The sequence below is a fragment of the Periplaneta americana genome, chromosome 8 (assembly GCF_040183065.1).
Source record: "Periplaneta americana isolate PAMFEO1 chromosome 8, P.americana_PAMFEO1_priV1, whole genome shotgun sequence".
Lineage (NCBI taxonomy): Eukaryota > Metazoa > Arthropoda > Insecta > Blattodea > Blattidae > Periplaneta > Periplaneta americana.
The window spans coordinates 8,533,799-8,558,225 of NC_091124.1; the positions used below are offsets into that span (position 1 = coordinate 8,533,799).

The following is a 24,427-nucleotide window of genomic DNA, read 5'->3' on the forward strand; positions in this document are numbered from 1 at the left end:
ATAAGATATCTCCTGAATGACTAAACCTATAGTAATGAAATATAGCACTCATATTCACAAGTCTGTGCATGAAATGCTGCATTCATATACACAAAAGGTTATTATTAAGAAAGAAGAAAGCTGTATATTTTTTATATTGGACAGTGACGCTGAAAAAAAAAGTCAAATGTTAAAATTTAATTCTTTTTCTAATGAAGTTTACCAAGAAGGAAAAATCCAATTTACCATTTCTTTGCAGTGAGTCTTAAATTCATTTATAACTTTTAAGAAATGGATTATCTTTATGTGAGGCCCAGAAAAATGTTTATTAAAAGCAGAAATTATTTTCAAATGAAAAAATGCAAAAAAAAAAAAAAAAATTCTGGGCACATTTTTCAACATAAAAATTTGAAAAAAATGTGCACATATATTTTATCAATATCCGATGTAAAATTTCCAAGTAGATACAATAAAAATAGTACAAATTACAAAAACTCAGTAGTGTGTCACTTTAAAGGAATTAGACACATTCATTTCTGAAACTTAAGCAAACTACCTTGTATAGCAATAACATTTTGATAAAATGTCTTACAGAATGACATGAAGTTTCAATTCTAAACTTCCGAAAATGCAAATTGGCACATGCAAATATTACATAAATAATGAAAGCTGTGCATGTGTACGTACATTTACATGCACACAAATTTACACGCAAAAGCACATTTACACGAAATTCATCTTACCGCTTACTCAGGGGGGGGGGGGGGGGGGGGACCGCGACAAGTCTAAAAATTACATTTGTACTCACCAATACGAAAGTCAATGTAACCTTCACCACCAGACATCACCAACATGGCTGCAGGCTTCTTTGTTTCCAAAGCCTCCAATTCCATGTTTTCTATGAGTGGAGTTTCAGTACTTGCAGCTGACAGACCTCCAGATCCTGTTGTAACAAAATATATCTGATCAATAAATTAATTAGTTCAACATTTTGTTATTGTTAACCGTAGCATTTTTTCATGATGTGTTAGTGCCTGCTCCTCTAGAGTGAGATATATTGGAGGGTTCTGGGTTAGAGCTTGCATTGCCGTGATTGGGGTTGATTTTGCTGCACCAGTTAATTAGGTTAATTAGCAACTGTTACAACCAAGTTGAAAACACAAACTAGTTTCCTGTCCAAAGTCACGGAAATAAAAACAGAATTGAATCTCCCTAAATCTAAAGAAAACATTTTAAGCAGAGAAAACCCTCTAACATTCGAACCAATTAACATTCAACTAGATTTAGAAGAACCAGTTACAAAATCTGAAACTTCCAAACCTGTACTAAAAGCGCTAGCATTAGAAGCTGTGAACAATAGATACCCACGAGAAGAATGGTTACACATCTACATAGATGGGTCTACTATCGATAACAACTCAGGATCAGGAATTACGTGTGCGTTATTCTCATTTTATCAACCAGCAGGATATCATACAACAAATTTTGATGCGGAAATAATGGCTATTCATATCTCACTCCAACACCTACTATACAGAATAGATAAATTTCAAAATGCTGTCATTCTCTCTGATTCTAAAGCAGCATTATATGCAACAAATTCATATAAAATGATGTCAATCCAAATTAAAGAATGTCACAAAATGATCCAACAACTTCAAAAACTACAGAAAAGAATTCAATTGCAATGGATACCTGCACATAGCGAAATTGCTGGAAATGAAACTGCTTGACTTTCTTGCCAAAAAAGGATCCAATTTAATTCAGAATACAAATACAAGCCTACCTTTTACATCCATCAAAAGACTAATTAAAAATAAATATAACATCAAGCAAAACCAAGCACTATGTACCAAAGCCAAAGATAAAAAATGGAGCATTTTAATAAAAAAACCAGAAATTATTCCAGAAATCCCACGTAAATCTGCAGTAGCAAAATTCAGACTGCTTACAGAACACGTTTATTTGACCAAACACTTGAATAAAACAGGAATTTACACAAATCCAAATTGCCCTCTATGCAACAAAGAAGAAGAAATAACTGAAGATCATCTACAAACCTGTGAAGTTCTACCTGATGGATCCACCACAGAGAAATATTGGAGAGCAAAAATGCTAATGGCTTCGTTGCCAAAGCCCGGCATTAGATAACAACAACAACAACAACAACAACAACAACAACAACAACAACAACATTAGCTCAACATACCGCTAATCTACATAATTACTAGGGTTCGGCAACAGCTACCAACCAAAAACATTCTGGGGATCTATTACACGGAGTTGTATTATTACGTTCTTGAAGTATCCCCTTCCTCCCCCTAACAGCAAATTCAAAATATTAGAAAGGCATTACAACTACTATCAGCACTGGTGCAGAGAGGAGGAGGTTTGGGGGGTTAACCCCCCCCCCCAAAGCCTCACAGGAAAAGAATAAAAAACGAAACATTGTTGAAGCTCTGCAACGTTGTTTTGTTCTTTAGAGTTGTGTGGATCTCGTTTCAAAGTTTTTTTTTTTTTTTTTTACTTTATGTTCTTTATGCATCAATATAATGGTGATTAAATGGAATAAATTAGCTATCGGACAGAGAGAGAAAATAATAAGGGATGTCGAGGCAAATCCCCAAATAACACCATCACATATGGCAAAAAAAGCAAATTTTCAATGCCGATTTTCTGTATGATTCAGGTTCAACCAAACGGAAAAACATTAGTACTACACTATTTGAAGAGATAGAAAATATTTCAATGAAAATGTATTGTAAATAATAATTATAAAATTTTCTGTAGCAATATTTCGTCAGCATCTTTATGGTGTACATTCAATTTAAATTACACTTGGTTCTATTTTTTTTTCTTATGTCTTATTCACTTTTGTCTGAAACCTGTTCATATAATTTTTCATTTTAAATTTTATTGTGAACGTGTTAACTCATTTAACTATTTAGGTTATAACCTCTCTTACATCACTGATGAAGATATGTCAAACAAAATATCTAGATTTATAAAAATCACTGGCGTAATTAACACCGTCTTCAAATCCTCCCATGTTCAGAAACATACAAGGCTAAAGGTATATAAAACACTAGCTCGACCGGTCCTCACTTACGGTAGCGAGGCATGGACAATCAGAAAAGCTGATGAGCAAAGGCTGACGACAGCTGAAATGAGGTTCATGAGACGAACAGCGGGATGCTCTTTGCTGGAACACCGTAAAAATGTGGACATATTGCAGGAACTCAAAATGGATCCTATAGTTAATTTTGTTCAACAATATCGACTTCAGTGGAAAAAACATGTCGAAAGGATGGATCGCACTAGATGGCCTAAACAGATTCTTACGTATGTACCAAGAGGAAAGAGGAAATTGGGAAGACCACGAAAGCGCTGGCATGAGACCGTAACAGATCCTGTAGGGTCTAATACGTGAGGGATATGATGATGAATTTTATTGAGCTATTCTGTGTCGCAGGGCAAACCAAAATATTGGGTCAGATTACTAAATTTAATTAAAGGTCTAATTAAATGGTTATAATAAAGTTTGGTATATAACACACGTTACTACTACTTATTTTAGCCTTTCCTTCCAATTTTATGTACACCCCCTTTTAAGGAAAGCACCTATTTAAGGAAAAAAAAAGTAATCCCCCAGATATTCGTTAAAAAGGGGTTCTATCGTAATAACAGGAAAGCATAGGCCTATTAAGAGAGGGTTACAGTATTGCTTTGCTGCAATGTTGATGGTAGCATGAAATGTCTTCCTCTCATTATAGGAAAACTCGGACAGTCCCCCTTTTTTTCTAGCCGGGTAAAACATATCCATGTGATTATGACACATAAAAAAATGCATGGATGACGGGCAAGATTTTTTGATAATGTTTGCTAGCATAAAAAGGGAAGTTTTATTTGTTTAACTGGGATTTCGTAATATTTTTAAACTATCATATGAATACACTCACCTGGAACAGCTACGAAAAACTTCACAGCATCCCGGTGACCATGAAAAGACAGTTGCGCCTGTGCCATGGAGCAGTAGGGAATGAAGCTGCCGGGGGTGAGTTTACTGCCAGAATTGTCAGTGTACACACGCACTACACCACCAGGCATGCCTCTGTGTCCTCCTTGAGGGTTGCTCCCACCACGTGCTCCAGCACCTTACAAAACAATAATTGTTGTTTCGTTCCACTCTTCCGAAAACAAGAAAATTAATCTTATGCAGAAATTGATTATCATGTAACCCATGACAAGCAGAAAATGAAATCATCATTTGTAACAACGTACTGGTGTTATTGATTATGTATTTCAGAAACTCAAATGATATCATACACATCAGTACAGATAATATAAAGCAGTGGTACTCACTAGAAATTAAAGAGCCAAAAATAAGAAATAGTAATTTACGGAGAGTCACAATGCATTTCACAATATTGAAGCTTAACAAAATACGCGGATTTTTAATTATTGTATTTAGAACGACTATAAGACCTGTTATTATTATTATCATCATCATCATTATTTAAATACAAAATAATTAACACATAAGTCTGTTGCTCCTGAAGTTGAATAGTGGAATCTGGTACTCTTCTGAAAAATCATATCAATACGAGCAGGTTTGTTGTTCTATTTCATCTGTAATCTGTTTTGAATTTAGAAAATTAGAAAATAAAGTATCACATACAACTAGAAGGCACTCCTTACAAGCTGTGCATCTGTAAATGACTTAATTTTTGCTATGTGGTACGATGCTTTTGTTTTCAATTCGTTCTTATGTAAAGCGGAATACATTACTTTCTGTTCAGATATTACAGACATTTTTAACATTTTCCGTTTCTCTATCCTTGATTGGAAATGTTTTAGATACGTGTTATCAAAATTTGAATGAACGCTATTGTGATGTCTATTATGATAAAAATGTATTATCAAGACATAAAAAACACACGAGACATGACGCTCATCTGTTGCTACCATTGTTGTGACACAATTTGACATGTGTGAGCATTTCGTTGACAGTGCTACTTGCACTCAATTCAAAGGAGATTACCTTATGTAAACTATAAAATTTATTTAAATAGAAACTGGAGTTGATTAAATCTACTATATACAATAAATTTTCTGTTACTCAAAGCCCATGATATCGTTTAACTGAAGTTCCCAACCAGATAACTTGTCCCAATCAGAATTTGAACCCGAGTCCACTCGTTTCACAGTCAGATGTGCTAACCGTTACTCCACAGAGGTGGAGAGTCCTTGCAGATCACAAAATGCTATTACTAGATGTCAACTTATAAATTAGAAAAAAAGCTCGCAGCACAGCATTTTAATAACGTGGTTTGTTGCTCAATGAGGAAAATGCCCACATTTGTGACGGAGCTGAAACGAGACTAGTTAAAAATATAACGAATGCGAACACTGTTGAATCTAATATAAACATTTGTTCCAGGAAGGTTCAAAAGTCAGGTAGAATGAGCGGGAAAATTGTACTAGCAGATATTGCAATGCTCATATAGCGACAAATGGTGGGTTAAAAAAAAACAAATACATGTCACTTGAACATCTTCCCTGGCTGTATTGATGCAGAGTGGTCAAAGTTTTCTCCAGTTGCACATTATTACAGAAATTAAAAAAAAATAATAAATAAATAAATAATTCTCAGAAAAAGAATTGTAATACTGTAGTAATATTAGTTCAAGAGCAGCAAATAAATGTCTTTGAGAGCCGAATGCGGCCTGTGGGCTGTGTAATGAGTACAGGACCACTGACATCAAGGAATAAACTGAAAGCAAAAGAAAAGAAGGACGATTGAAAAAAACTAAAAAGAAAGAAACAGAGAAGGATGAGAAGAAAGGAAAGAAAAAGGGAAGAGAGAATAGTACATTATGCAACGAGCCTATAATGATAGTAATTAAGATGCGAGTATGTTTGTTTATGAAACGAGCACAAGCGAGTTTCATAATTTTCATAAGAGCGTCTTAATTACCATTATAGGCAAGTTTCATACGACTTTTTATGCTCGATCATATTTCTAACTTGAAATTATTCAGAAGTATTCATTTTATTTGCATTTGACTGAAGATCGGAAGTGACCTTGTTCATAGCTCGTGAATTGTGAGATGTGTGCTGACGAGAAAGTATTGATTTTTTCCGAGGAACAATAATGTCATTGACCTTGATATAATGTAGAGAATAACATGAACTAATTTTGATATAACCTGGAAATTGATTTAGAATTGAAAAACGAGATGACAAATTGAATTTATTTGAATATTATTTACAATTAACGCCAATTATTATAGTAACAGAACATAACCTTCTGCGACAGTATTGGATTTCCAGCCTCCGTGACGTTTCCCTCATTGTCTTTTGATTGCATATCCGAGAATAATCGAAAACCTGAACTTTAATGAATAGGTGTACTTTAATGACATGCATTAAATGACTGCTACCAGGTGTATAATTACTACATTTCGGCATGGTCGAGCATAAAAATAAATAAAGAATGGAAAATGTATTTATCACATTCAATAACAGCGATACAGGTGCTGACTGTTATTAATATTTTATGTACCACTCACTTTCTGATAGAGGAACTGAGATGATGACTCCATTGCCAGTTCCAATCCACAGGCGACTGGAAGAGATGAGCAATGCTGTGATCCGCACAAATGAGAAGCCCAACTTGCCAGTACCTGCAGAACATCAATGTCAAACTCAGTTACAATAATGGTTCAGTCTTCCTGCTAAATCTGTTTTCAACTATAAGGAGGAATGAAGGACAACAGTCCAATAATTTGAAGCTCAGAAATATAGCTAAAAGTGTGAGTTTATGAAGTAAAAATCCAATATTAAGTTTTATTCAACACAAATTAGTCACAATACACAATTATGACTTTCCACCAGTACTTGCAAACACATGCAATAAAGAAGAAAACTTTACAAATGTGATTTACTCGAAGAAATTCAACTATCTGGCAAATGAACTTCCATGAACAAATCTCAGATCTCCCATCAAAGGCAGATTCTCATGTACAGTCATAAAATAAACAGTTATTTGGACCAAAGATAATTATCATTTATACCTGCAATAATTTTACAGGAAGAAAGTATGAAAGCATTGATATGTCGAAGAATCAGTTGATCATTATTTATTTTTTATTTATTTATACATTACTCAATTAAACAGAGCTTTGAAACTAGATATTAATTAGAAAATGGTGAGAAAGAGAGGAAAAAACGAATGAACGTATTTTAAAGTTTGGTTAGGTTAGGTTAGGTTAGCTCACCTTAAATTACCTTAGTGTAGACGGAGTGGATAGGAAGATGTGATTCATCAGGAAATTAAGAGGGGAAGGAAAAGAGAAAAGAAAATGAGAGAAAAAAAAGAACAGGAAGGGAGGGTCGAAGAAATTAAGACAATCTTAGGTTTGCATAGATCCACTGAGAAAACTGTACTGAAATTCATTAATATAGCTTAGAGGAAAATAAAAGAAAGAGAGAAGGGGGAAGAAGAGACGAGAGAGAGAAAGAAATAGAGAAATTACTCCACAACTAATTATTATCTCTGAGATAATGTGAGCAACTGTAAAAAGAGAATGAATTCTCAGAAAACCCAAGTCACAAAACGTACAGAATCTGGTGACAGTTTAACCCCAATACCTTTAGTATAAAAAACGTCCAGATGACGAATTTAACAGTCCTGCATGGAATCAGGTGATATGTGGTAATGCATTATAGCATCATTCAAGAGAAATATGTCATGGAAAACTACAATAATTGAATTTACATATGTAGTCAATAGGATAATAAGTAATAATACTCCATGACCATATACCCATGTAGTCACAGAAAAAGATTCTACATTTGGTAAGTGTTGTAAACGTTTATTGTATGATTTTACTGTTACGTCCTTCTGAATTTCAAGGTTTATTTGAACTTTATTTGGTGTATATCAATTTTAAAAGCATTTTATATTTGTATCTCTAAGAAATCAAATTTATTTATTAATACAGGTAATTATTGCAGATATTACTAACATACAGCTGAGATTTCAATGCAATATCATTCTTTTTAACTAAAGATACAAAATTATACTCCACATACTTATAACTTAATAAGAAACAAATTATTCCAAGTTCTTCTAAAATCTGTAGAAACACAATACTATTTGAAACAACTAGTATAATATGGTAAAGAAATTAAGACAGATAATAACGGGATAATGAGTCCAAAAAAACATACATAATCATAGTATACAACTCAAAGTTATAAAACAAATACTATACAATATCTATTTAAAACCAAAACTCTGTTAATGAACTATAAAAAATTTACAAAATTCTATTTTTATCAAAAAGACATGGCGAATTTTGAATAAATAATGTTCTAAATATTTCTCAGAATTCTCTTACATTTGACAATACTAACCTATAAGCCTACTTCATATTATTTTCTATGGTACATAATTTAATTTTGATTCAATAAACACATAATAAAATTATTATGTACTGTATCTGTGGGGGAGGGAGAGACTGTATATAACAAGAGATAATATTAAGTTCGATGATGTATTTATCAATCTATTGTCATGTACGACCACCACAATATAAAAATAAATAAATAATTGAATAAATATATTTCCTGTCACATTATGTTTAGGTACTGGCATCTGAAGGAGTGTGTGGGAAGATTTTTACTGTAATGAACTTTCTACAATGTGGTATTTGCAGTGCTTTTTTTTTCTGATGGAACATGCTGGAAAGGGGTTCCGACACCTTTTTTTTTTTTAAATATATTTTTCATCATAGAAACGAGAAATATGCTAATAATTGTGTTTTTAACATGAATTCTGCTTAGACCTTGAAAGTCTTAAAGTTGCACGAAAAGGAGGTTAAAACGACAAAATTTCCATAAGCTGGACATTAATCATCTCTCCGTCCACTATAATATAATGTTCTACACAGAGTTTCATCAGCTTTTTCTCCAGAAGAAAAGCACTCGGTATTTGTAATGCTAGAAAGGCCAAAATTTTATAAAATCTGAATATAATTAAATTAATATTTTTTCTTATTTATGATGTACAAAATTAATGTATTTATTTTAAATAATTAAAACTCACTTTATTCTTCCATTTTATTTTTGTGGTATTTGAACTGTTTTAATCATGAATATTTGTGAACATACGTACACAATTTAGAATAGAACTACTGATACATTTTATGTTTATAATTGGGTTTGCAGTATTCTCATCTTTAAGGCATATTCATTTCTTGGAGACAAACAATATAAAAATTCCTATGAGTGCAGATTTTTTTAAACGAATTCGAACTTTCTTTTAACACACGCTTTAAGTGAAATGTTAGCTGAATAGGTATAATATCGGCTTTCGAAGTCAGGGACGCAAATTTAAATCATATAATTCTAAGGGGAATTTATGGTGAAGATACAATGGGTGTTCCACCATCTTTCCATTCATCGTCACCCACAAAATGAAATACAGTTAGACTTCCATTGTGATGTGCCTACAGGTCTGATTATTGATGGCAGACTCAAGAAATTACCCCATCTTTAAGAGATACTTATGGATTTGGTGTAATGAATCTACAAACTCAAATTCTAATCTTGTCAGGGATGTATTAAGGGACTATGTCATTAAAAAAATGATTTCTTTGTTTCGCTAGCAGAAAATGTGATTTAATGCAGAAACATAACCTCCTTGTTTCAAATTAAGATTGTTTTATTACTTTTTAAACTCTATTATTCAATTAAGGCCCAGTTGTATGATCACGGAATAAATCTTGGAAACTATTCGTGGAATAGCCTAACTATAGAATAAATGGAGTATCGTGTTGTATGACGTTAGTTTATTCCAAGGTTATCTATTCCATAGTTAGCCGAATTGGAACAGAGGTTGGCAATATTTTAGATGGTGTTTTGTTTATAAAGTACATTCAGAATACCAGCAATTGTTGAAATTTATTTTCTGAACATATCATTATTTTGTGTACAGATTTTGTTACAAAGAAATGAGTAAATGAAAATAAATTAGAAGTCAAAACTATTAGATAGAAGATTACACTTAAGCTAGTTGTGACAGTGAATGACTATAAGAACATGCTAGAAAGCAAAAATTGATGCCATAACTTTTAAATAAAAGACAAGAGCATGGGAGTCTATAGCTAGGTTATAATAATGCAAAACGTAATACTGATATAATATTGCGCTATGAATTTGCTTAAATTTAATTTTAATTATTTAAAAATTACAATTTCTTTATAATGATGAAATTGTGAACTATTTTTACCTGTGTGTTATATGTTCCAATAATCATTAATCAATCCCAGCACGCTTTAGGCAGTGTCCATTTTTAGACTGAATCTTGCCAGAAATTCTTCATTGTTACACTCGTTTAATAGATAAAGTCTGTGCCTTATTTTCTTTGTTTCCGCACTCTCAAAAATACATTATATGTAGGTCATCATCACTATCAGAGATTCATGTCTAATGTTGCTGCCATTTTATATTTTATTCTCTAGATATACATTTAACAACTACTGAAAGCACGGAATAGCTTATTCTGAAGTTATCCTCCGAACAATGCACTATTCCAAGTTCGTATAACACATTTCTCGTATAACCACGGAATTAATTTTAACAGCACTTTATTCCGTGTTCGTACAACTGGACCTAAGAGAACTAAATTTTATTCTCATTCACTATAAAAAATAAAATTTATTATTCTAGTTATTATTTTATGTGTGCTGTGTGACATATTTTAAAACTGTAATAATGATTATATTCTGAGAAAGCCAGATTGAGAAGGCAAAAGACTAAAGGCCTTGTTCCAAATATCTTGAGCATTAGATTAAATAAATATTGTGAGAAATATGCAAGGAATAATTACGGAATATAGAAATGAGTGTAATAAAACATAATCGATACAATACTTATTAAATCATGTTTAAAATATTTATTCTCTATTTTAATAATATATTTAATAACCTACAACAATAAAATTTGTGACATAAAAAATAAAATTAACATATATATTAACGACAAAACCAAGAATATAGTTATTTCACGGCAAGCACACCACAGAGTCAGTTAAACAGGCAAGAAAAACAAAAAGAAAAACGACGAGCACAAGCATATCAATATAATAAAAAATTGGAAAACGTGTGCTTACTACCTCCAGGAAACACTGCTACGCAAGTGCACATAGCAATGCACGTCGCACGCACGTAATGCAACGTGCGCAACATCCAGGCAGAGGAAAGCATAGAACAACACAACAGAAACAATCAACATTAGTGCTGACTGCAACCGTCTCACTCCATCACCAACATGCCAACTCTGGGCAATATTGGAACATAGCAGCAGCTACAATAAGTACAAAGACAGCATCTGTAAAGCCACAAGCCAGGATCTCAACAGCAAAAGCTACAGGTGAATTCTACTCAACTTGTTTTTATCTAATGCAATTAAGTTGGATTAATTCTTTTTATATTATGATTCAACATCATTAGTAAGAAAATTTCTGTAAATAATTATTTCAGAGTTTATTTATTTTTAATAAGAGATGCATGGAAAACTAAAAGATGGATCAATGAACAAATAGAGTACTGGAAATATTCCTGTAAAGAAACATGGAAAGCTGTTTTTGGAAGGGCTGTGGAGAAGAAAACTGAAGAATTGTTAACAGTTAAGGGGACAATCTGATAACTTTCAAAACTTTTTTCTATTTTACAAATTTCAACCAAATTTTCACAGTATGTTGCCATTGACATTGCATTAAAATATTGAATATTTGAACGTAACTGATTTTCTAGTTTTTGAATAATAAATTTTTAATTATTACTTTTTAGTATTTTTAGTCAAATTTAATTATAGGTTCATAAAACTGTAATATGTGGTGCAGAATAGTTAGACAAATAACCACTAGTATAATTCTTCCTGTCTGCTGTTGTGGCTATGTGGATAGCGTGCGCACTTCCCAAGCAAGCGGTCCAAGGTTCAACTCCCGGCATGTGCAATGGAAGAAATTTATTTTCCAACCACGGGACTGGTGTTTGTCCATTGTCTGTGATTGTCCTGTAATGTCTCTGCAGTGGTTCTGCGTCATGCCATCCCATATCCTGGGAGGCCCACATTTGTGAGATGTCTAGTGTACGATCTAAAGCAGCCTTGGCCACAACGGAGAAGTGGAACAGAATTCTTAAATCCCCGACCATGTTCTTTTCGCTTGCACTGTCTTATGAACAAACACACTGTAGACACTATGCATCAGTGATGGATTTCAGGTGACCAGCAAGAGCCGAAAGTTCGTAAAAGCTTTGATGCCTGCCTTACACAATCCATCACTGAGCAATGTTTACCTTCATGTCTACTTGTCTCAGCTGGGAAAGGTAGAGTGGGGAGTTAAGGGGACACTCAACTTAAAAATTGGACAAAAAGTGTCATAGAAATGAAAAATTAAATTTCTACACTAATTTACGTGACAGAACTAAATCAATACGCAGAATTCTTCCCCTATTCATTGAGAAGTCACAGTCAAATGCACAAAGCCAAAAAATAAAAAATGATAATTAAAAGTGATATTTCAATTAATGATTAATTAAAAATTGAAATATTTTTTATTTTGAAAAGTATTGGATTTAATGAGCTGAGATTTTGCATGTTACTTTTCATGTGTATATTAAACTTTTTCTCCAAATTTGAAAAACATTGGTCAAATAGGAAAAAAGTTCCAAAAATATAGTTGAGTGTCCCCTTAAGGGGGAATGTGCAGTGACTAGATCGAGTTATTAGTGCCCAGGCTTGATCTAAAGAATCTCCCTCCCCTATCCGCAATGATGTGTAAGTCGAAGAAAAGGAGAGGTTAAACAGAATGAGAAAGAATGAAAGAAAGATAATTTTTCCTTTATATCCATTAGTTTTGTAATTACTGCCTTCAAAAGTTATAATTCAATTTTTTTTTTTAATTTGACAATAAATATTATTATTCGGGGCACAAGCAAACTTCGAACTGATCTAGGACATGGTGTTTATGTGACTGCAAAACTTCATAAAGATTGGACAATATTTATTATAAAATGTAAGGTCAGAAATATTAAAAAAAGAAGTTATGGTAAATGACAATTTAAAAGCACAGATGTTGCATTATATCCCTGCCTGTGAGTGACTGTTAGATTTCAAGTGCCTTATCTTGACCAGTGTATTAAAACACATTACAACTGTTTCCTGTCTCCCTTCCCTTCACTGCAAATGTAACACAGCACAAAAGCAGAGAAATAATACAACATCTGGGCTATTTCCAGTCTATTGCGCACACAGATATTATAATAACAGTTTTTAAACAAACTTAAAAGCGAAATTGAACAAATTCCTTTGGCAGGATGAAAGTACACATAGGAATGGTGTTTTTAAGTGGGTGGGGGAATCTAAAATTTTCACATTCTTCAATGACAAATAAAAAGTATTTGTTTTATTTTACTGCTACACAGATATTATAAAAACATTTTTTAAAACCAACTTATAAGCAGAATTGAAACAAATTCCTCTGACGGGACGAAAGTACATGTAGTAATGATGTTTTTAAGTGGGGGAGGAGGAGATACATTTTCACATTTTTCGCCACAATGTCCCAGAGTGTTCCCATAATATGATTTACATAAAGATGATGATGATGATGATGATGATGATAATAATAATAGTAATAATAATAATAATAATAACAATAATAATGTAGTTTATCAGAGATATTTCCATTACGAATCCAAGTTTATATGATGGAAGCCTAAACTGCCAATTGCGTGAGCAAGAAATGAACCACCCAAGATTTTATATTTTGTCGAAGCTTGGCTCTTAGACATAATATACCATTATGCGACAAGAAACAAATAACAGTGGAAACTTAGTTCTTAAACATTTAGGAAATAAGTTCAAATTATGTGTTACAGGTAAAATATTATTGGACAAGGCATTAATTGAGGGGTTTGCCGGAAAAAGGGTGTATACGTCAATATGGTGAATTGAGATACAGGCAATCTGAGATTTTAAAACGCACCTGAATAAAATTTTATACAGATATTGAACAAAATTATAAATTAAGTTAAAAATCTTAGCGAGTATAAATGTTTTGTAGCATTTAGGCAATTTATATTATTAAATTTCCTTATATTTGTACCATATAAAACTTCGGTCTATATGCCCTTTATCCATATAATGATTTGGTTAGGGGATTTAATGTAGATTTCAGATTTAAATTGCACACGGAATTGAAACAAAGATACATTTTATGGCATTTATTATCTACTTCTAAAGTAATTTACATTATTTCAGATATACTGAGTAGACATTAAGTACGCAAAGCAAAATCTCTGAATATAACAGAAAAAGAAAATCTCCATTTTGTGTGAACATAAATAAATAAAATTTATTCTTTGTATAATCCTGATAATAATAAGCCCAAAAATCTGAATATTGTAACAAATCTCTTTTTATAGAACATAAAATATTTCTGTCTGAATCTATGAGTTTCATAAGTTTGTTTACTCTTAAAGCAGGGACAATAATGAACATAAAAAGTAGTCAAAGGAAACAACTGGGCTGACTAAATTGAACTATAGGCCTATGTATTTGCTTAGTCTCTACCAAGAGAAAACACACACAGTACAGTATGCGGTAACGCGCAGCACTAGCTCTACTTGTAGACTGACTGACTAAATCGCGCAAGCACGCAGCCCTCTCCTGCAGGTATGTACAGTACAATCAAAACAAAATTTCGCTACTATAATTAGCGAATTATTCACTACATTTTAAACTGTTTTCCTGAAGAAGGGCGTAGAGGTCTATCCGCCTTTCTTCCGGCAAACCCCTCAATTTTTCTGTCTCCATAGAGGATGTGATAGTAGATGTGTATATCCAGAGAAAGCATTGAGAAGGCATACTGGTTAGAGCTCTGTATAAACAGAGTAGCACATGTATTTGCATATCGTTTGCCAACAACCTGGTTTCTCTAATTTTAATGGTTCATGTGACTTATGCTTTCGCATTCACACCAAAACTCGAGAATAACTAACTGTATACGAAAACATAATATGGCCACAAAAACTTTCAGAAGAATTTGAAGGTAGAAAAATACCACAATGATGTGCACATCGAAGTTACGCAAGGCAAAATAAAATAAGCAAAACTTTTTGAATACCTGAAAATGAAATGAGAATAAAGAAGAGATTATTTGTATCAATTGAGTTTTATCTTTTGTTAATTTTAATATTACTGATAGATTATAAACGCACACTGCAGATTACTTACCAATGTTTTTCTCTACTTTTCTCTTGTAGTTTTGAAAATAACTGTATTAATATCTACAGAAACAAAACAAATGCTTTCAAAATATTTGTATGACATAGTTTAAAAAAATTAGACTTCTATAGTGTGTAACAAATTTCTAAAAATTAAACTAAAATTTAAATAAAACTGACAGCAGCCACAGATACTCAGAGCAGAAACTTGGTACAAGGATCTCGACTTGCCAAATTTAGAAAAACTGTTTTCAGAACATGGGAGAAGTGATAGTAGGAGGAAGAAGAATAAAGTGCATAAAATTTGCTGATGATATGGCATTGTTATCAGAAGAGGAGATGATACTAAGGGATATGCTACTGGAGCTGACAGTTGTGAGCAGTATGGAATGAAGATAAATGCCAATAAGACGAAGACAATGGTCATAGGAAGAAAAGTAAAGAAGGTAAACTTGCGAATTATAAATCAGGAAGTAGAGCAAGTGGACAGCTTCAAATACTTGGGGTGTACTATAAGCAGTAACATGAGCTGCTGCCAGGAAGTCAAAAGGAGAATAGCAATTGCAAAGGAAGCTTTTAATAGAAAAGGAAGCTTTTAATAGAAAAAGAAGCATCTTCTGCGGACCTCTAGAAAAAGAAGGAAGAAACTAGTGAAGTGCTTTGTGTCGAGTGTAGCATTGTATGGGATAGTAATATGGACATTACGACGAAGTGAAGAGAAGCGAATAGAAGCATTTTAAATGTGGATATGGAGAAGGATGGAACGTGTGAAGTGGACAGACAAAATAAGAAACGAAGTTGTGTTGGGAAGAGTGGGTGAAAAAAGAATAATGCTGAACCTGATCAGGAAGAGGAAAAAGAATTGAGTCACTGGTTGAGAAGAAATTGCCTTCTGAAGGACACACTGGAAGGAATGGTGAACGGGAGAAGAGTTTGGGGCAGAAGAAGGTATCAGATGATTTTAAGACTTTATAACTGACCATTTTCAAGATTCCACATTGTATTCACGTAATAATCTGTACCAACATAACAGTAACAGCCCTGATACTGTAATGAATGTATGAAGAACTAATAGGCCTCATTTTATAAAATCAAACCAATTTGATTTGTATTTTTTTTCAATAATAATAATAATAATAATAATAATAATAATAATAATAATAATAATAATAATAATAATAATAATGATGATGATGATGATGATGATGACGATGATAATAATAATAATAATAATAATAATAATAATAATAATAATAATAATAATAATAATAATAAGTAAAGTAAAGTCACAGTCGACTTAATTGGAGTAACAGGAAGCATCATAGCAACCTAATTACTACTTACGAAACAAGCTTTTTTTATTATTATTTAAATAGGGATTACCAAAACTTATCATTGTATTTTAAGTGCTAAGGTATTAATAATTTTATTAAATAAATAAAAAAAATATGTAACCTAAATAAATGCATATGCACACATTCAATATGGTAACAGCCATACTGAAGGAAGTAAATGGATTCAATTCTTAAATAATAATTTCCAAACATTACATAACAAAATAAGTTCCATTTTTTGTCTCAGATTTGATTTGTTTGTCTGCAACTTGCTTTCCTTTTTAAACAAAGCCAATTATTTAAAATTTATTAGAAATGAAGACAATGACTTTTTATATTTAAAAACCTGAATATGAAAAATAAGACAATTATTCCACTTGTGTTAAAAGTTACAATTACTGTGTCTATGATTTACCATATTCCTATTATTATCTGATATTACAGAGCAAGCCAAACCTAAGTTAGCATTATTCTTATCAAACCAAAATGTTGCTTTTTAATGGATAGCATGTTGAATTTTCCCATTTAGTTATTTCCTCTAAGCCTGGCACAGGACACAATGCGTTGGTTTTCTTATTAATTGTTTGCACTAAGTCAGCAATATTCTGCTGGCACTTATCACTGTCAATCTCCATTAGTGAGTTGTGTGAACGGTATTGAAAAATGCGTATTTTCAACCCTAGTTAGGTACACAGTATAACAATGCATTTTTCTCGTTCAAATGTATCTATGGAAGAAGACATACAAGTTGTATTTATGGTTAGACAACTTTTCTTCTTATTGAAAGCGTAACATGTTTCTTGCCACTTATTTAATAATTTAACATACTGTTTCAATGGTTGTGTAGCCTCTGGAAAACGGTGCTTAAATGTGTGTAAGCACAACTCTTACGACTTCTTTTTCAGTAGACAGACAGACCTGTGTATCAATGAGGAAAATACACTGCTGTACTGTGTATTTAAGCATGGTTGGAAATAAGTATTTCTTAACCCATTTATGCCCAGATTATTATTTTTTTTTTTTTAATTTTTGTTTCACATATCATATTGAGTCAGAGAGACGTTGTAAGCATTGGGAACTATGAAAATACTGGTTTAGTTACTTCGGTAAAAATTTATGGGTTGGGTTGATAACGACCCGCTAGGCACTTCCTCGAGAATTTGTTCATTATAATGTTTTGATGATTTCTTGTTTTATTTATGCTTTTGCGTAGTATGCAACTTGTTAAATTTAAAAGTAATGTATAAACAAATCATTACCATATTAAAAACGCATACGATATTTTAAAATATTTATTGAATAATTTCCCTGAGAGCTATATTGACATTTACATGTATTTTACATTCACACATCTGAAAGGAAACCTTGTACTGGAAGAAATAATAATTTGAAGCACACAATAAATTATGATATATGACATAAGGTCCACACCTGTGGTTACCGCGTCTGGCCGCGAAACCAGGTTGCCCGGGTTCGAATCCCGGTCGGGGCAAGTTACCTGGTTGAGGTTTTTTCCGGATTTTTCCCTCAACCCAATATGAGCAAATGCTGGGTAACTATCGGTGCTGGACCCTGGACACTTTTCACCAGCATTATCACCTTCATCTTATTTAGACACTAAATAACCTGAAATGTTGGTACAGCGTCGTAAAATAACCTACTAAAAATACATGTCTTTAGCTCTACTCATGATATGGTGCACCTCTGACATGCTTTTACATCACCACAAATCTTGTATCGCCATCTTTGTTGTTGGACTCCACAGTGATCCTTTCTCCGGTGTTCTTTGATGGTATCGAAGGAACGAACTTGTCTTCCACTCTTTGGAGAAGTGTCAAATTTTAGGCTTGCATTATTTCGTGGCCAAAGGCGAGTGCATCCAAAGACTTTCCATATGATCGACTGACTGAGAAGCCAAGCATTGTTCATGCACGCATCTAATAACCACGAAAGTAATGGTATGTGCCATTTTTTTCACGTATATCAGAAGTATGTACTCCATTCATATTGCAATTATATTTACGGAAAGCAAAAGGCAGACGAACTTTGATTTCCTCTTCATGTAAGGGGCTACTACATTTCGTTAGATGTGATGCTCACCTTTATTTCTTTCTCGCTTTATTCTACGTGTCGATGTGGGGAATTCTCAATTTCATTGCTGATGAGATCTGAATCTTTTCTAATATCGGTGCCCCCTTCCTCATTATAAGGCTGAACAATGTCTAGTAGCTCTGTCACTAACTCTGCTACGCTTTGTAGTTGAGCTCGGTCGGAGTCCTTGCAATCTTCATCTCCAGAATCTGCATCCGTTATCCTCAAGCAGACAAATGAATATATCTGCCCCGTATTTTGGGATTTCGGAAGAATCAGATCTCTCCAACTATTCTAGAATTTAGATTACTGTCAGACCAGTGAGTCTGAAAAGAGGGAATACTTATGATTATGGAAACTATTATGAAGGAACTCAGTTTTCAGATAGGGCCAGTAGAGAACTCTCATGAAGACAATAAAAAGACAAAACGGAGTCATTCTGATTGTTATTCACACCCGGCTCTCATAGATGCTGCTAGTGCCGAGAATTATGAACTACTTAGTTCGTCAAAGACTATCCAGAGTGCATCCCAAGCGGTGAGATATAACATTACACAAATAAAACAATGTTGTAAGCGAAAGCGGTAATAAGCCTGAGATATTCTGAGAAATGCTATCAGAATTATCATCCCCAAAAGCACTCCAAATCCTTACACAAACTTCTATTGAGGTAGTTGTTCATAAAAACATCACTCAAAGAAAAATAATAAGAAAACAAAATGATTTCATAATGAAAAGCTATGTGAAAGGTAATCCTCGAATAAGTGCTTAGTGGGTCATTATCGACCCACACTAAATTCTAAGCCCTACTATACAGCAAACAACGTAAATATTGACAAAAACATACAAGATACATGTTCTCCTGAATCTTCTTGGCAGGAAACACTGACTGTTAATAAAATTCACGGATTGAACAGAGTTTTTACTCACTTTTTCTTCTCCAAGGCAGACGGTAGTTGCGTTATATTTATTTGGCAAGTTCCCGCGCAATAATGACGTGGTCTGTTGGTTTCCCGCGTGTTCCACAAATGCATTGTTCCTTTGTGCATTTAAGAAAAGTAGACACGTAGTGTTGTCTAGACTAATTCGCGTGGAAAATAATTTTAATCAATGGGTCGAAAACGACCCACCTGGGCATAAATAGGTTAATATGCATCAGACAACTCACTAATGGAGATTGACAAAGCAAAGTGTCTCTCAGCTTAGAGAAAACAACGAACTGGAAAAATTCAATACACTACCCGTCAAAAGCTACCTCATGACTCAGTAAGAATGCCGGGAACTTACATCTGACTCACTCTGAAAATATCTGCAAATATAAAGTTAAATATGAAACTCGGATATCGAATCTCGGAACTTTTATAGAGGGTTGTAAGACATTAATCTAAACATGCGAATTACTCATCTACTCAGATAAGACATATGATCACAAGAACTTAACAAGTAATGGTTATAATTATATAAATGCATTACTGAGGTGGAGAGGTTGAAAAATAATATGCAATAAATAAAAGACATTTATTGTTTATAATTATGTAGAACGCATGTTCTAATGAATAATTCTCTAAAAAAAAACACTCATGCTGAAACAAATCTTACGGATGTATTTTGCCGTGAATAACTTATTATTAGGGATAGCATTTTTTGGTGAAAGAAAATGAGTGATTTCGGTGAAAACACTATTTTGGTGAAATAAGTTGTAAATTCGGTGGTTATTTCGTGAAATCAGTTGTCAATTAAATGTATTTTGTTATGTTTAATATAAAACTTCTGTATATCACATAGCAGCATCACCAAAACATAAACTAAGCATGGTTTCTACAGTCTCTGCACGAAGATATGTGCGACAGTATTTTCGTGTTGCATAAAAGCCTCTCTCCTTCTACATTAGATGTAGGGAACCACTCTTCACACCAAATTCACTTTGGTCATCTACTAACCCCTTAAAAATCATTTCACATTCTTCATTCTTTGTTGCAATCTACTAGAGAGATCAATCTTTTTTCAATAGACATAGAGGTATATAATATCCATACAAAAGATACAGAAATACTGGCATTACCAAGCAAGCGACAAATTAACTGAAAAAAAAAAAATAAATAAATAACAATATTGAATAACATTATGGTGCATATTTCATAGTTTTTGCTACTGAAGAGGTATATTTCATAGTTTTGACACATCTTGCAGAATGATCGCAATTTCGCATTACTTCGCGACTTTGTTTTGCTTAAATATGGTATTTTAGGTATCTAGAAGGATAAAAGTAACAAATAAAATAATAACAGAAAATTTCACGCATATCGCTATTACCAAAAAAATATGGTCCCTACTTATTTATTGTTAAATAACTTTAATGTTATAGTACCTACACTCTTAGCCAAACAGAAGGAGCATTAGCTTTCCATGCTGCAGATCTGAGATCAAAACTCCAAGTTCAAAATATGGAAATTATAGTGAACGAAGATGATATTTGGGTGTAGGGTTGCCATATATTGCGGAACTATTTAAACTTCTAGCATATGGACAGATAACCTCACTGAATTTTTTTCATTTTCTTCAACTCTTGATTTAATTCATTGCTTGATGAATACTAATGATATTAAACTACAACAAAAAGAATAATACATAGTATATTGAAGAAATATACACATAGACATAAAGCAACACATCGGGAAATAGAATTTTGGATAATCCGAACAAGTTCAGGCCCCAATTAGTTAGTATTAGTGAGTTTCTATTATATTTGGAGCAGTTTATGACCTGCCATCAAACAAAGGTGAATCTATAAAAGCAGATTAATCATTGACTGCTGGCAGAAGTGACCAGTGAAATATGGGAATACTTTGATTGCTGGCGAAAATTACCATTGAAAGAGGGATATTCACACATGGGAAATTAAATTTGTTCAGAAAAAAATTACCGTTTACTCTGAACGTGGATGTTTCAGCATTCTTTACTGTACTGACAGACCACCACCAGCACCACCACCATCGCCACCGCCACTGCTGCAGCCACCACCACCACCAATATCATCTTCAACTATTAAGTCTTTTGACTTATTACGATCAGAGCAGAGATTTCTCTTTCCATATTTTCTTCGGAATGACTTAATGATCTTCCATTTGGGAGGTAATGAAACACAGTCTTTGGAATTCTACATGAAGACATTCTCGATGAATATTCTTCTCAGGAAGCTCATTTTATAATTATGTTAATATGCTTTCTTCTCTTTTTCTGATTGTTCGTACTTTGCTACCATAACTTAACACTGGTCTTGCTAAGTTGTATATAGCCGTAATGGAGTATGCTTTTGCACTAAAGAAGACTTCAAGATGGCATCAATTATTCATATGGTTCTTTGTATTTAATAATTTGTCTGGTAAAGGTATTTACTCTCTTCAACGATGTATTATTTAATGTTTAGGTGAGGGGTTTGGACTTTTTCCATTGCTGGTTGTCACAATCAAAAAATTAAGACACAACATTTCGAAGGGTGGTTCTCCCTTGGTCTTCAGGTGGAAGGAAGGAGAGAAGAGAAAAATCTATTGTTGGGATCGTTACGTACAGCTATTCAGCTACAGAATAGCTGTACGTAAGGTTTTTCTCTTCTCTCCTTCCTTCCACCTGAAGACCAAGAGAGAACCACCCTTCGAAATGTTGTGTCTTAATTTTTTGATTGTGACAACCAGCAATGGAAAAAGTCCAAACCCTTCGCCTAAACATTAACAATCCACCATTGCTTTCCAACCCCTCATTTAGATGTATTATTTATTCAATAACTGATTAATAAACTCAATAGACTCAGTATAAGCCTATATAAATAACCTATCCTTTCAGCGGTCATCTCCACATGCAGTCAATGACCAGGAAAATTTCAGATTCACTTCTGCTTGATGACAGGTTATAAACTACTCCAAATCCAGTAGAACCTTACTAATCCGAATCATTGAACTCAATAACTGAAAATATAAAACTGTACTCACATTTGGAAGTAATGGTAAAATTCACGAAAAGTTACTATTTTTGCCATTCTTTATTGGTTTAAATATGGACTAGGATGAGAGGTTGCTTAGACGATAAAAAGTCTTATAAATATTTCTTTGAAAGGACATCCCACACTCTGTCTCAAAATAAGATAGCATCAAGCAAAATTCACCTGTCACTTCTTACTTATTACTCATCTATTTTAGTCACTGTCCTCGTTTATCATCTTATGATAGGATGGAACAATCCTGTTTTACGTATGCAATTGTCTCTGAAAATTAACTCTTCAGACCATCTCACAAATGAGTGCAGAAGGTTCTTACTTGACCACGGCTGGAGAGGTTGGAAAAAAAAATATATCAACCATCCAGTATCAGGTTGAAAAGGAAATAGAACTATTAATAAAAAAAATGTTCGTGCAAGAGACAGACACCAAGCAACAAATGCACTGCAGTTATTTATACTTTCACGTGAATTTGTCGTGAAAAATATAACAATGACCAGAAGCATTACAACATTAAACATAGCAGTGATATGGCGAATTTACTAGTATTGAACTAGACTGTGGGAGGAAGCAAAAGCCATCACACAGTGTTATTGATCATTGTCAGTGTGAATTTTGTTGTAAAGCTTGATTTTACATTTAATTGATTTTCTTTAGTTTTGTATTTATCTAAACAGAGTGATTCAAAAGTCCGGCAACATAGACAAACTCCATTATCAGTGCAGATAGCGAAAATGGAAAGAGGCGAAAGTTGTTGGAAATATGTAACTTTCAATCCAATGTGTTACAATTTTCAACATAGAATACATCATTGAGACTGCATATTAGTTAGACACACCCACCATACCAAATTAGTGGCTTTTCTGCTAGTTCTAGTGATTTCAGATATGTATTATTTAACAGAGAAAAATAGTTGACATGCAGAATTTAAAACATTAAACCTTAATTACGAAATTTATTTTCGTATAACATTCTTCTTATGGCAATCGTTAAAATAAATGGATTTTTGGTCACTTACAGGAAACAATTTAACAGAACATTTAAACATGTAAATTTTTCACATTATGAGACCTTGCCAACAACAGACCATAAAATCAGACTTGTGACAAGTTAGGTAATTAATTTAATATCACTTCCAATAAATTACAAAGACCACTCAGAATATATAGGATGACACAATGGAGCAATGGTGGAATGACAATAACAGTGAAAACTGAAATAGAGAAAATTTGTTTCACAAACAACTTATGCAAAGAAAATCTTTCATTTCTTGCCAGGATTGAACCTCGGCCTCATTAATGGGACATCATCAAGTGACCAAGATACAACAAAGCCTTTTCTTTCATGTATCTGCAATATGCGGAACAAAAATCACTTAAGTGAAGTGAGCGTGCGCACACACGTATGCACATACATACTTTACCATTCCTATATCTCTAAAGCAACTTTGAACATTTTTTTTAACAAATGCTGTTAGTAATATCTGCAATCACTGCATAATAATATCAGTGCTGTGTGGAGAAAATTTAAAATATCACATATGAAAACCTAATTTCATAAAATGTAAATACACTAAACAATTATAACTCTTTGATCACGGATTACAATAATTTATGAATAATAATGTTTTACTATTTTGTGGAAAGTAAGTACAGATATTTGAACCAATTGCCAATGATAATTCTACAGCTTAGAAAACAAAATGTTATGAACATACGAGTATATTACGAATG

At 33.1% G+C, this 24,427-nt stretch overlaps 1 protein-coding gene across 15 annotated transcripts in view; it reads right to left on the reverse strand.

Moving 5' to 3' along the window:
* syd (JNK-interacting protein syd) overlaps positions 1-24,427 on the reverse strand; it is a 154,912-nt gene that overhangs the window by 22,159 nt on the left and 108,326 nt on the right. For 10 of the 15 annotated variants that reach the window (XM_069832348.1, XM_069832345.1, XM_069832339.1 and 7 more), the window contains 4 exons: positions 11,162-11,176; positions 6,552-6,665; positions 3,939-4,133; positions 788-922 (listed from right to left, as the gene is read on the reverse strand). In XM_069832348.1, coding sequence (XP_069688449.1) covers positions 788-922; positions 3,939-4,133; positions 6,552-6,665; positions 11,162-11,176 — 459 coding nt within the window. The remainder of the gene's footprint in view (positions 1-787; positions 923-3,938; positions 4,134-6,551; positions 6,666-11,161; positions 11,177-24,427) is intronic. The other 5 variants (XM_069832352.1, XM_069832341.1, XM_069832350.1 and 2 more) reach the window with 2 other exon arrangements.